Genomic DNA, 12957 nt, shown 5'->3' with positions numbered 1-12957 from the left:
AAGAGTGACTGGGCACCAGGAAGTTGTGGCAGGCCTTGGAACAAATAGCTCAGCCTTTTCAAGGGAGCAGAGATACTAGAATGCTGCTTCTTTGCACAGGTTGGATGTTGGTGGCAGGAGTGAAGCTTGTACCTTGGATTTGCTATTTTCACTTGCATGTTTCAGGTGCACATTTCATTGGGTGCTCTTCCCCAGCTTTCAAGATGGAGCAAGCTGTGAGGCCAAATGAACAGACCGCAGGCAGTAGTTGCTTGGTGGTTTTGAGATAGAATAGGGCTTCATTCCTTTGGAGGGAAGCATCTAATGTATACATTCCTTGTATTACTACTTTGGAATGTTGCTGGCAGAGCTGCTGTGTGGCATCTGGAGTTCTTGCTTGCTGGTGGTCTTTAACCTGGCAGGGCTGCAGTCGTTGGTGTCTTCACTCAGAAGAGAGTCCCCTTCCAGCCAGCAGGGCTTCTTTCATACAAACACAGGAACAACAAAAGAGCCTGCCAAATCAGGCCAGCGGTCCATCTAGTCTAGCCTCCTGTTCTCACAGTGGCCCACCAGATGCCCTTAATGGGAAAAACACTAGTGCATGGGTAGGCAAATCACCTTCTAAATCCAACCCGCGGACAGTCCGGGAATCGGCGTGTTTTTACATGAGTAGAATGTGTGCTTTTATTTAAAATGAATCTCTGGGTTATTTGTGGAGCATAGGAATTCATTCATTCCCTCTCCCCCCAAAATATAGTTCAGCCCCTCACAAGGTCTGAGGGACAGTGGACCAGCCCCCTGCTGAAAAGGTTTGCTGACCCCTGCACTAGTGGGACCTGAGCACAAGAGGCCTCCCTCCTCTGGTTTCCAGCAATTGGTATTCAAGAAGAGTGGAGGTAGAGCATAGTCATCATGGCTAGTGGACATGCTCCATGAATTTATCCAATCCTCTTTTAAAGCCATTTTAGATTGGAGGCCACCACTGCCTCCTGTGGGAGCGAGTACCATAGTTTTACTGTGTGCTGTGTGAAAAAGTCCTTTTATCTGTCCGGAGGCTTCCAACTTTCACCTGCTTTGGATGTCCATTAGCTCTGGTGTTAATGGAGGGGAAAGAAACCTGCTGTGGATTGGGGCTGAGGAGGGAGGAGCCAGTGGGAAATTTTAATGCAATGATTACATTTCTAGGCTGCCTTTCCCTCATAGGGAGCCCATCAACTTCTCAAGCATCCCCTGGGCCCTACTATGGCAGAGTTCCAGCATCAGGGACCCCTGGAGGCCACCTTGATTTTCAGGGAGCTGTGCAAAAAAAAAGGGGGGTTCCAAAGGCTTGATTTAGCAGCAGGCTGTTGGGGGCTGCCTTGTTCCATTGTGCAATGGTCCGAGTTGCACATGAGTAGCCCAGTGGTGAGGAAGATGCTGCTTCTGAGGGAAGGATGGGTGTAGTGTGTGCAGGAGGGCTTGAACCAGCACCTCTCAGTTGGAAGTACTGCATAGAAATATTCCAGGCGTGAGGAACCTCGAGTGCAAGCCCCATCGAGGCTGATAATGGGTCATGCATGCTCATTAGTGATGGGAGTTGCAGTGAGATGACCGGGGAGGGGGAGTCGCACTTGCCCTATCCCTCCCGGAGCCCCGTTAGAATAAGGAGGTGGGGGTGGGAGACAGAGAAACCGAGGGAGCTCATCCATCACCACCCTTCCCCCCCCCCCCGCTTGAGTTACACGGCGCATCTTGTCTTTTAAGTGTAACGCACTTCTAAGCCAGTGACGGGTTACCTGAGCTGACGCTGACGAGGTGGAGCCACGAGCCGCCCTTGCTGTGGAAGGGGCCTTTTATGCGACTGCCCCCCCCCCTCCGGCTCAACCTTTGCAGGGCGCAGCCGGGTCGCCCCTTGCCCAGAGCCCCAGCCGGCTCCTTTCCCTCCTTTGCTTCCCTCTCGCCCTCCCCGCATTCTTAGCAGGCGCTTCGGAACTCCGTTTGCACTCGGGAGGGGCGGGGCTTGGCCGACGCTACGCTGACGTCACCCAGAGCTTCCCGTTCGCGGGCGGCGAAGGAAGTCTGTCCCCGCTGCGCCGCCGTCGCGCTGCTTCTCCTCCCGGGCGGGGCAGCCGAGGAGGGTCTTCGCGCGGCGGCCGCGGCCGGGAAGCAGCCGGAGGGAGGAGGAAGAGGAAGATGCTGCAGCCCCGGCGCTGAGCCTGCCGCCGGTAAGCTCTGGGCGGGCCTCTACGCATGTGCAGAGTGCCCCCCGCCGCAGCTAGTGCGTCTCCTTGGGCGGGGAGGGGAGAAGCCCCCCCCTCCAGGTCCCGAGGCCTGTTTGGGCACACCGAGGAAGCGGGAGGCTGCCGCTGCCCTCCGGCAAGGCGGGCGAAGAAACGGGGGGGGGGCTTAAAATGAGGGATGGTCCTCCCCCCCCAGCCAGCACACTTGATCTCCCCTCCATGCCCCTTCGCCCTCCTCGGATTTGGGCCTCCCCCCTCCCTCCCTGCTTGACGGTAGCGTCTGGTCAGGAGGAGGGAAATTTCCGGCAACAGGAGGGGAGGAGCAGCCCTTTGGGTCCGGCCGCCGCCGCCGCCCTGGAGCCTCTCTGGCTTCGCTCCTTGTGCCTTCGCGCGGAAGGGGAGGGGCTAGGGCAGGGCAGGCTTGGGCTTCTACTCCTTCACTAAAGGCTAGAAGCAGGAGCATCTCCATCCCAGGTGAGGGGAGCACCTGTGGCCGGCGGGCGGTGCCCCTCCGGATGCTGCTGGCCTCCAGCTCCCATCCTCCTTATCCTTGCTCTTGAGACTGGAAGGCAACCGCACCTGGGGGACCAGCAGTAGCAGAGAGGCTCCGCCCGCAGGTGACTATTTCCTGTCCCAGGTGGACGGAACTTGGGGGGCCCTTCTGTCTCCCGTCTTCTGCCGTTATGCATGCTTTTTGCACAAGGAAAGCAGGGTGGGTGAAGCAGTTCCAGGTATTGTGAGAGGACGCCTGCCACCCCGCAACCCTTTTTGCACTGCTTTCCTTGCTCCCCACAGTTGCTGTTGGGATTTGGGTCAGCAGCGGGAGCAGAGACTGCTCCTGTGCAATGCCTGTTGCCAGTCTCAAAAGCAGGGAGTGGGAAGGAATTGGCAACTTGCAGCTGAGTCCAGTGCCCTGCAGGGACTCCATGCACTGTGCCTGCGACTGACTGACAGAATGTCTGGGAGCTCTGGAACAGTTGCAGAACCTCTCTGGCATTCACGGCAAATTCCCTGGAGGAAGCCTGGTGGGCAAGGCAGACAGACGTCTTCCAGTCCTCAGGTGGACTTGTTGAAGTGCTTCTGACATAAGACACAGGTGGCAAGCAATTGAAGGGAGAGAGCAGGAAGCCTAATAAGGGCAAGGTAAGTGCTCCCCTTTGCACAGTCTCTCTGCGCTTGCCCTGACCTCAGTCTTCCTGCTTGGTTCACAAGCAAATGCTCGGTCAGCTGAGTCTGTTGCCAGAGTCAGGCCCAGGAGGACAGAATTCTGAGGAGGCTGACAGAGAACTCTCTATTGAGATAATCAACACTGGCCTGCTCCTGTTTTGCCAGGAAAAGGGCCTGTGAGTAATCTCTGCGAGTAATATAGGTTCAAAGGGAGAAAACAAATTTATATATGTATGAAAATTATTATTTCATGAGTAATATATTGAGGCAATAGGTTTATTAGAGTGGAAAAATTGGGAAAGGACAGGAAGTCAAACTTATGTACTAAATATATCGTAGGAGGACTTATATTCTTTCGTTGGATTTTCGTTTTGACAAAACTGACTTATGGGAAGTCAATAGGGAAGATATGTATTTGATGTACAGATGCAAGTATGAACAATAAAGCATATTTTTTAAAAAAGGAAAAGGGCCTATGGCAGCCGTGGTTGAGCTCTGGTGCTCCCACCTGCCCAGGGAGGTCCACCTTCCCCCATGATGGTTTTCGGCCACTGTGCACCTTTCCCATAAAGCCACTGGCCTTTAGTAGCTCTTCAGCTGCTGCACTTAATGTCTTTGTCAGCTGCTACCTTTAGGAATTTTTAATTGCATTTATGCACAGTCATACCTTGTTGAATGCCCTGGAACTCGGACGTTTTGGCTCCCGAACACCACAAACCCAGAACTGATTGTTCCAGTTTGCAAACATTCTTTTGGAACCCGAATGTCCAACGGGGCTTCCGCAGCCAATGAGAAGCCGCAATATGGTTTTCGAACGTTTTGGAAGTTGAACAGACTTCCGGAACGGATTCCAGTGGACTTCCGAGGTACGGCTATTCCTCCTTTGTGAGCATCCTTCAACTTTTGCAGAAAAGTTGGATATTTTTTTTTCTAAAACAAGTTAAGAATCCCCCACTGATGGAGGAAACGTCTGTCTGGGCATCACCTTAAACGCCTGGATGTTTTCCAAGTGGCAGCTGACCCCGCCAAGTTTGCTTCCGTGCTTCAGAGACAGCCGGGCTCCTGAACTGATCTTTCCTGTTCTACAAGACTTGGATCTTCATCCTGTGCTGTTTACCTTTGGGTAATGTTTGACAGTGTGGGGTGGTGGTGTTTTTCTCTCATTTTTCAACCAAAGGACACAAAGTGTTCCCAGCAAGTTAAATTGGTACACCCAGGCAAGTGGCTCTGCTTTTTAACCAGGGACTATCCAGTGTGTGTGTGAAGAGGAAAAGCAGCAGAGAAAGAGACGTAGACTTCTCACCACAAACTCACAAATGCATGTTGCTCATTTACATGCATATATCATTGGTGAGGTTAAGTGTTGCTCTGAGAGCACAAAGATTTTTCAAAGTGGTGTTTGCCTCCTGTCTTTGAATGGTCTACTGAACATAAACACCATTTCTTTCTCTGGTTGGGTTGCTGGTTCACTTGGGGGGCTCCCCCCCTTTTTAATTTAGGCTTGAACTGCAAGTAGCTTGCTGGGGTAGGGGGCTGTTACCTTGGACCATATTGCTATTCATTAGCTATGGAAAACTTCCCTGAAATTACCTTTAATTTTGATGAAGTACATATAGGTAACTGCAGCTCCTGCACCAGAGTCCCAGCCCCAACGGCATGGAGGGACAACTTCTTTCTGCTGTCTGCTTTTGGTTGTGTGTTTTTTTTAAAACAAACTTCCTGAATGTCAGTCTTGATACAGGGGAAGGATTTGTTTATGAGGAAACAGAATTCAAATCCAAGTTTTAGGAGACCTGGCATTTGCGAAGCAAATAATGACAGTTAATAAGATGGCTTTCTTCTGGTTCTGCTTGTTTTGATTCCCACTCTTGCAAACAAGGGGCTCCTTGACATCTCTCCTAGGCCTTCTCATCTATCACCATGAACTGCTGACCTGGTAACAAGACCCTGGGAGGCTGCTGAGTGTCTCTCTCTGGCCACACCCAAGCGCAAGAGGAGGGCATGAGGCAGAGGTGAGGGGGCTGAGCTCTCAAGGCCACCTGGAGAACAAAAGCACCTGACTCAGGCAATGCGGGAGCAGGGAGGCCCAAGGCCTCGCTTGCCTAGGAAGTGCATGAGCTAGCCAGTGCTTGGGCCCAGGGGGTGGTGGGTTCGAGGTGAAGACATGGTGGTATCCAGATGCCACAAAATAATACAACCCAGTGTTTCTCAGCTGAGGTGGAAATGAAACAGGTTGCCCATCCTGTGTTCTTGAAATGGGACTTTTGCTCTTGAAACTAGAGCCCCTGAACTTGAATCTAATGATGGCTTGGGGAACTAGCAAGCCATCCAGCACCTTTCTTGAGGTTGTGTGTGTGTAGGGGGTGTGATCAAAAAGAGCAGGCAGAAGCCTCTTGGAATTCTTCTCCCTAAGGATCTTCCAGAATAATTGCAGCCCCTTTCGGTTTTCTTCATGGTGGGGAAGAATAACCTATCCCTCTATCTGCATAAATGAGATGGGGTGAATGCGAGGGGGACAGGGGTGCTACTTCTCCTTCTGTTTGCTTGCAGACAAGGTACTGACAAAAAGCCTTTGCTCTGGCAGAGTCTCACTGCTTCTCCATTTATCCTGAAGCCTTTGCAATTGTGTGCTTTGATATCATTGGATTAATCTGCAGGACGAGTTCTGGGCCATTCAGAGTAATTAGGCCTTTGGGGTTCCTGGCGGCAGTGAGTGTGGTTCCCTCTCTCCAGTTTGCGGTTTCCCTGTTTTCCAGGTAGGCCTGACCAGAATAATGTTCAACATAAACCCTCTGGAGAACCTCAAGGTCTACATCAGCAGCCGCCCACCCCTGGTGGTGTTCATGATCAGTGTCAGTGCCATGGCCATCGCCTTCCTGACTCTGGGCTATTTCTTCAAAATCAAGGAGATCAAGTCGCCTGAAATGACAGAGGTAGATCACAAAGCAGTGTCTGTATTTGCATACCCCAAGGCTTTGCCTTTTGGGCTGGAGAGAAATACCACCACGAATGAATTTACAGTAAAATGAATTTACTGCCTTATGGGACAGGAGCCTGGTTTCTGGGGGGGATGGAGCCAAAAGATGGCTTGTCTTTGCCCAAAGACTCTGGGCTGCCTGGGTCAGAGGAGTGAGTGGTCCAAAGGCTTAAGGCAGATTTCGTTTTGATAAGACAATTCAGGTGCTTCTGTTCTGCAGCCACCCTCCTAGGACCACAAATGGGCATTGACCATTCAAGTTTGAAATGATAAGAATGGGGAAGGCCCACAAACTTGACAATTGTCATTTCATTGCATGTCTGTCTGCTGTAGAATTGTGGGAGGGAGGTTAGATCTCTTCTGTTTTCTTCTGGGACATTCTGCCTCCTAAAAGATGATAGGATACTTGTGAAATTTGTGCAGTGGGTTAAACCACAGAGCCTAGGACTTGCCAATCAGAAGGTCGATGGTTCGAATGCCCACGACGGGGTGAGCTCCTGTTGCTCGGTCCCTGCTCCTGCCAACCTAGCAGTTCGAAAGCACGTCAAAGTGCAAGTAGATAAATAGGTACCGCTCCGGCGGGAAGGTAAACGGTGTTTCTGTGCGCTGCTCTGGTTCACCAGAAGCAGCTTAGTCATGCTGGCCACATGACCTGGAAGCTGTATGCTGGCTCCCTTGGCCAGTAAAGCGAGATGAGTGCCACAACCCTGGAGTCGTCCGCGACTGGACCTAATGGTCAGGGGTCCCTTTACCTTTACCTTTGATTCCCTAATCAGCTGAATCAGAAATGCAGGATTTCACTGTAATTTAACTGACTTGATCACATTCTGAAGTTAGTTTTGGGTTGGGTTTGGCTCCCCGGAGCTGGTCTTGACACAGAGTGTTTGGCACTGATGTGGTGAGGGCTGAGAGCTGGAGGGGCACTCAAGACCCGTTTGTCTTTAAGGACTGGAATACTTTCCTTCTGCGGTTCAACGACCTCGACTTCTGCATTTCGGAGAATGAAACGCTAAAGCACCTCATAAATGACACCACGACCCCAGAAAGTGCCATGACCAGCAGTCAGGCCCGTCCTTCCACACCATCGCCACAGACACTTGAGGATTCTGGTCCAATCAACACCTCGGTTGCCATCACCCTGACGCTGGATCCCCTCAAGCCCTTTGGGGGCTTCTCGCGGAATGTCACGCACTTGAGCTCCACCATTTTCGGACACCAAATTGGACTCTCAGGTACAACAGGACTCGCAGCTGAATTCATGCTGAGCCCTGTGGGAGATTGCCAAAGGAGCAGAAACATAGTCCCCACACCTCTCTGCAAATACAGCACCATGTGGGTCTGTGGCGCTTTACAAGGGAGTGCCCAGGGTGGGGCATGCATTCCAAAAACAGACACCGGGAAATGTCGGAGAATTAAGCTGGGAGGGAAGGGGGAAGTATTTGCAGTTGTTCCAGTTATATGTACTTCAGCTTAGACATGACTAATTTGGGCCCACTAATTTTAGTGGGTCTACTCTTGAGTATTGCGCTCTGCTTCAAATGAACCCTGAGGTGGCTGGAGCAAAGCTTCTTTGCAGTTCTTTGCAGCTGCAGCTTTCCCCTTGATTATTGCTTATTGAGCATAACCTGCTTCTACTTTGAACCTAATTCAATGTTTTTCTTTTCTCATCCCCCCTCCCCCCTGCCAATCCCCCCAAAAGGCAGAGAAGCACATGAGGAGATCAACATCACCTTCACGCTGCCGGCTGCCTGGAATTCGGATGACTGCATCTTGCACGGCCACTGTGACCAGGCTGTCTTCACAACCTGCATGACCGTCACGGCTGCCGCTGGGGTCTTCCCTGTCACAGTGTAAGCTGCTGCTTAATTCCTTCGGGTTTGCCTCTGAGACCCTGAGACAGTTCAAGAAGTGGCTTTCCTTGAGGGTTATTCATATGCTTCTTCATATTTTAAAAACTTTTAATTGGCTTTTTGATACATATATTTTGAGAAGCAGCAAGCAGAGGTTGTAGTTTATCCACATACAGATTGGGCCCCCTTCCCAAAAATGAATGAGTGGGACTTGAGCTGAGGGGAGCAATCTTGCTAAACAACCCACGGAATATTTTTCTCTTCAATTTTCCCATGGTTGATTGAGTGCCTTTGGGCGCGCACAGCTGCATGGAAGGGCTGCCCCACACCCTTGCATGGTAAATGGGTTGCTGGTGCCGGAGGTGGGGTGGGGTGGAGGCAGAGCCAGTTTACAAAGTGGGGCAGGAGCTCAAAGAGAGGGGCTTGAGAACCGGCAGCATGGGGAATCAATCCATCAAGGTGTTAGAGGGGTGTGGAATGCTTAGCTACCTTAGTGTGGCAGAGTTGCATCTCAGGCCGGCTTTGTGCTGTGCTTTGACCAACCCAGTTCACCCTTGTCTCTTCGCTCCTCAGCCAGCCACCGCACTGTGTGCCAGAGACATACATCAACGCGACCTTCTGGTACAAGATCTTCACCACTGCGAGGGATTCAAACACCAAATATGCCCAAGACTACAACCCTTTCTGGTGTTACAAAGGAGCTGTTGGCAAAGTCTACCACGCATTGAATCCCAAACTGACGGTTATTGTCCCGGATGTAAGTGATGCGGTTACTGTGAATGGATCAATGTGCTCATATTCTGCAACTGTACATGCCGGGGCGGGGGGGAATCCGCTGTGTCCAAAACACAGCTTTGGGGATGCTTCCCTCCCCACCCCCATCCTTGGTGGAAACTGCATGTAGAGTTCCTGCAGCCTCAGAAAAATCTCAGCTCCCCCCCTCTTCTTCCCTCTGTGCAGGACGACCGCTCCCTCATCAACCTGCATTTAATGCACACTAGCTACTTCCTCTTCGTGATGGTCATCACTATGTTCTGCTATGCAGTCATCAAAGGCAGGCCCAGCAAACTGCGGCAAAGCAACTCAGAGTTCTGTCCTGAAAAGGTAGGTGGGCAAGGAGCCCTTGAGTGCCCACGTAATGGGATCTCGTTGCCTCAATTGACTGGGCGGCTTGTGCGCAGCCACCCCAGAGTCAGGCAGGCATGTGGGGGTGTGGCTCCTCTTCTGGTCAATGGCTCAGGCAGGGGGAGGGAGTCTCCGAGACGGTCTCCTTTCTGACATGGGCTGCGAGACAGAACCTTGCTTGAAACCCTGGAGAGCCCATCTGCTTAAGAGACAGCACTGAGCTGGGTAGAATCCTGGTCTGCCAGGCTGCTCCCTCTGCCCCAGCCACTCCACGTTACTCATGCCAGCCTGGTAAATTAGCCCCAAGAATATTAGTGTACATAATGTTCTACCAGCTGCCTCCACCACCTCCTTCATAGAAGGTTCTGGTGGAGGAGGATAGGCAGAGTGCTCCATTTCTCCTTTGCCTTCAGAGTACAAAGGAGGCTGTGGGCTGGCAGAGTGGAAGCCAAGAGCGCTCCCCTCTTTCTGCCCACTTGGTACTGATGTGCAGCCTTCAGGAAGAGGATTTTTAACTCCTGCAAATCCTGTGTGAAAGCCCAGCAGAGGAGGAGAGTGACTTGTCTCTCGACTATCAGCCCACTTACTGTCTTTGCTGGCCTTTACACCCTGCACGTCCAACACCGAAATGCAGTGGGCTGGATTGCTATGACTTCTCCCAGCCCCCACACTCAGGGAATGAAGGAAAGAAAGGGGCTTCTTTTCCTCCACAGCCAGTACAGAAGCCAAGCAGGTTTGTAGAGGCAGGAGCAAAGTGTGACCAGCCCCTGCTGCACCATCCTGCTCACTTTCCTGGGTGGAGCTCAGTGAAGAGCTCAATGCAAGTTGGACTTGTGTGCAGTTTCTAATTCCCACCCAGGCCCCACTTCCTAGTTCTGCCCTGACAGTGACAGGCGGGGGGGGGCACTGTACCAGCTTCCTCAATGGGTAGCTCAACCCCCCCTTCTTTCTTGACTTTTCCTCCTGCAGGTTGCTTTCTCAGAAGCGTGACCCCCTGCCTCCTTTCTCCAAAAGTGACAGTGTCTGCTGCAACCATCGCCTGCCGAACCCAGAACTAGACCCTGGTTCGTTATGAATTAATTATCTTGTGACGTTGGGTTATTCCAACCAAAGACGTTTTAAGTGCCTGTAACGGTTATTTATAGGAGGCGGAGTCTACTTGGAATAAGTTAAGCCGATACAGCCCTGGGCTGTGGGGAGCCTCTTTGCCTGTTCATAGCAGGCTGTTTTGTGAAGGAGCCAGAGACATTTCTGTGTGTGTCTGTCTTGCTGCAGTGGGACAGTCCGGATGCCTTTTGCAAGTGTCTCAGAAAAAAGCACCTTATTTCCCCCCATGGTCTGTCCAGTGTGTTTGAGGCAGGGCACACCTCTCTGCTACTGTACTGCAGCTCTAAAGCCACTGAGTCAATGTGTTTGTTCCTCTTTCTTCCCAATTCCTCCCTGCTTGCAGAAAGATACCAACATTTCTAGATTTCTTTAAAAGCAAGACAAAAAACCCCACCTGGCATATTCATATTTTAATATTGGCTGTAGTTAGGAAAGATGGCATACTTGTAATTTTAGTTTAAGGAAAGCAAGAGAAGCATCTTCCACTTTGCACTCTGGGTTTGTTTGTTTAAGTGTTGCTAATTTTTTAAGCCAACACAGGCAGAACCTCCATTGGTGCCATCCTGGACCTCAAATCAGGCTGCTGCAGTGCACCCCCCTTAATGCAGATAAATGACTTGCTACAGAATTCCTGGGATTGCACCATTCCAGACAGTATGGTCAGGGTGTATGAGAGAAAGATTAGTTTGCTGAACCTGTGTCACCACTTTCCAGTCTGTAGAAAACTAGAATTTTGAGGCAAGATTCAAGGCTGGCTGCCTCTCTGACATGCTTGCTTTTTTTAGGTGCAGGTATTTTTTATCTTCTTAATGTGGGAAGGTATTTGAGCGCCTTGTCTGGAATAATGCAGTTTTATTATCTTCGTGTCTAGGTCAGCTCTTGCTCTTCAGACTGGGAACTTCTGCTGGGCTTTGGGGGGGGGGCAAGTCCCTGATGGTGAAATGAAGTGGCAGCCAACATTGGGGCAAGCTGCCCCCTGGGATCAGGCCTGGTGTTTGCCGTGCCTTTTGCCTACAGTGAGAGATGCTGAGGTCCAGTTTGTGCTGCAAAGGGATGCTGTCCAGGCGGGTACAACTCCGGACTCGCTCGTTGGAGTGGATTCTTAGTTTGCACTTCCAGTTTCACTCTTTAAGAATGTAGAGAGTTCTAGGACATCGCACCCTCCCCCTGCTCTGAAGACATTGCTGGTTGCCTTAACGGCCCCCCCTCCCCTTCAGCTTCCCTCTCCAGGGGCAGCCGCGGCATCTTTCCATATCAAAGCAACCCTGTTTCTTCTCCCACGATAGTTTTGAGAATGGCTTTTTAGCGTTTGCACAGAAGGACGCCATGTGTGGCTTTGCTTTCGTTGGGAAGAGTTCCTTCGTCTGTTCATTTGCTTGCTTGGTGTCTTGTCACATCTCCAAGATATGGGGATGATCTCCAGAGACCTTTGGGGTCTAGGATTGGGCAAGGAGGCTGGTAGTGGATTAAAAGAAATAAAAATGCATCCTCTTCAAATTAAAACCCCAACCAAACAGAAGTTTTAAATGGAAAATAGATGGTGGGCTTCAGAAGAAGAATGTTGTTTCTCTTAACTTTTGCTTTTATGGTCCGTTCTAGACCATTGTAGTTAGTGGTTCAGAGCTGATCTGCAAGGAGGAGGAGGAGGAAGGACTGGTGGTGGGCATGTAGAAGTCAGACACTTCCAGGCAGGAGGGTACAAGTGGAATGTGACAGTGGCTGTTCGGATCATATTGATCTTGCCTCTTTTCTTTTTCATTTTCACTATTACTTGAATCAGTTTTGATTCTGTTTGTTTCCTCGTTAGAAACCTGCCATTCCAATTTGCTTCTCTGGCATGATATGAAGGTTTGTAATTTCCCTATTCTCCCCCCCCCCCACCCACCTACAGCTTCCTCTGCAGGAGATGTTGTAGAGTTAAGGTGGCATTTGACTTACCTTTGGGCTTGGTGGTCAGTAACTGATTTGTTAATGACATTTCTCTCCTAGGTTAATTTTTTGTGTTTGTAAGATGTGGATATTGCTTTGCAAAATAAAAGTTTATTACTATCATTCAGTACCCTTGAGAGTGTTTTGTTTCTGGAAGCACCTTACACCCAGTGTGAGACTTTCCTCCATCTGAAGATGTATCTGAAGGTGTATCTGAAGAAGTGTGCATGCACACGAAAGCTCATACCAAGAACTAACTTAGTTGGTCTTTAAGGTGCTACTGGAAGGAATTTTTTTGTTTTTCCTCCATGAATTTGTCTCGTCCTCTTTTAAAGCCACCACAAACTATCCACAGTTAGGGTTGAGCAGTGAAGGTGGACAACAATACCAAATTGTTCAGGGTCGTTAAACAAAAAGGACCTCTCTAAACCCAGGGAATGTGCAGTAAAATGGCAAATGCAATTCAGTATAAACAAGTTAAAGTGATGCATGTTGGGGCACAAAAATCTCATTTCACATATATTCTCATGGGGTCTGACCTGGCTAAGGAGGAGACTTTGGGTTTGTAGCAGCTAGCTTAATGAAGATATCAACCCCATATGGA

General features: G+C 50.4%; 1 protein-coding gene across 8 annotated transcripts; it reads left to right on the top strand.

Annotated features, from left to right (window-relative positions):
* Nucleotides 1-1928: 1928 nt before the first annotated feature.
* TMEM248 (transmembrane protein 248) lies at nt 1929-12476 on the top strand. Of its 8 annotated transcripts, none has more exons than XM_083714800.1 (8): nt 1996-2183; nt 5268-5377; nt 6122-6298; nt 7289-7574; nt 8042-8192; nt 8766-8949; nt 9153-9296; nt 10287-12476. In XM_083714800.1, exons 3-8 carry the CDS (start codon nt 6140-6142, stop codon nt 10305-10307), a joined length of 945 nt encoding a protein of 314 aa, XP_083570926.1. In that variant the 5' UTR covers nt 1996-2183; nt 5268-5377; nt 6122-6139; the 3' UTR covers nt 10308-12476. The 8 variants fall into 8 exon arrangements, with proteins under 8 accessions (XP_083570925.1, XP_083570926.1, XP_083570931.1 ...); XM_083714804.1 differs by having other exon boundaries at nt 2016-2183; nt 6126-6298; XM_083714803.1 differs by lacking the exon at nt 1996-2183 and adding an exon at nt 2531-2672.
* Nucleotides 12477-12957: the final 481 nt, after the last annotated feature.

This window comes from Podarcis gaigeae (genome assembly GCF_964106915.1).
Source record: "Podarcis gaigeae genome assembly, chromosome: 15".
Lineage (NCBI taxonomy): Eukaryota > Metazoa > Chordata > Lepidosauria > Squamata > Lacertidae > Podarcis > Podarcis gaigeae.
This window is presented reverse-complemented; position numbering and strand designations above follow the sequence as displayed.

Excerpts from the sequence above, each read along its gene's own strand:
- TMEM248 (XM_083714799.1), top strand. The coding sequence starts at position 6,140 with ATGTTCAACATAAACCCTCTGGAGAACCTCAAGGTCTACATCAGCAGC. Across the intron at positions 6,299-7,288 it reads AGTCGCCTGAAATGACAGAG|GACTGGAATACTTTCCTTCT; the intron begins GTAGATCACAAA and ends TTTGTCTTTAAG. Across the intron at positions 8,950-9,152 it reads TGACGGTTATTGTCCCGGAT|GACGACCGCTCCCTCATCAA; the intron begins GTAAGTGATGCG and ends CCCTCTGTGCAG.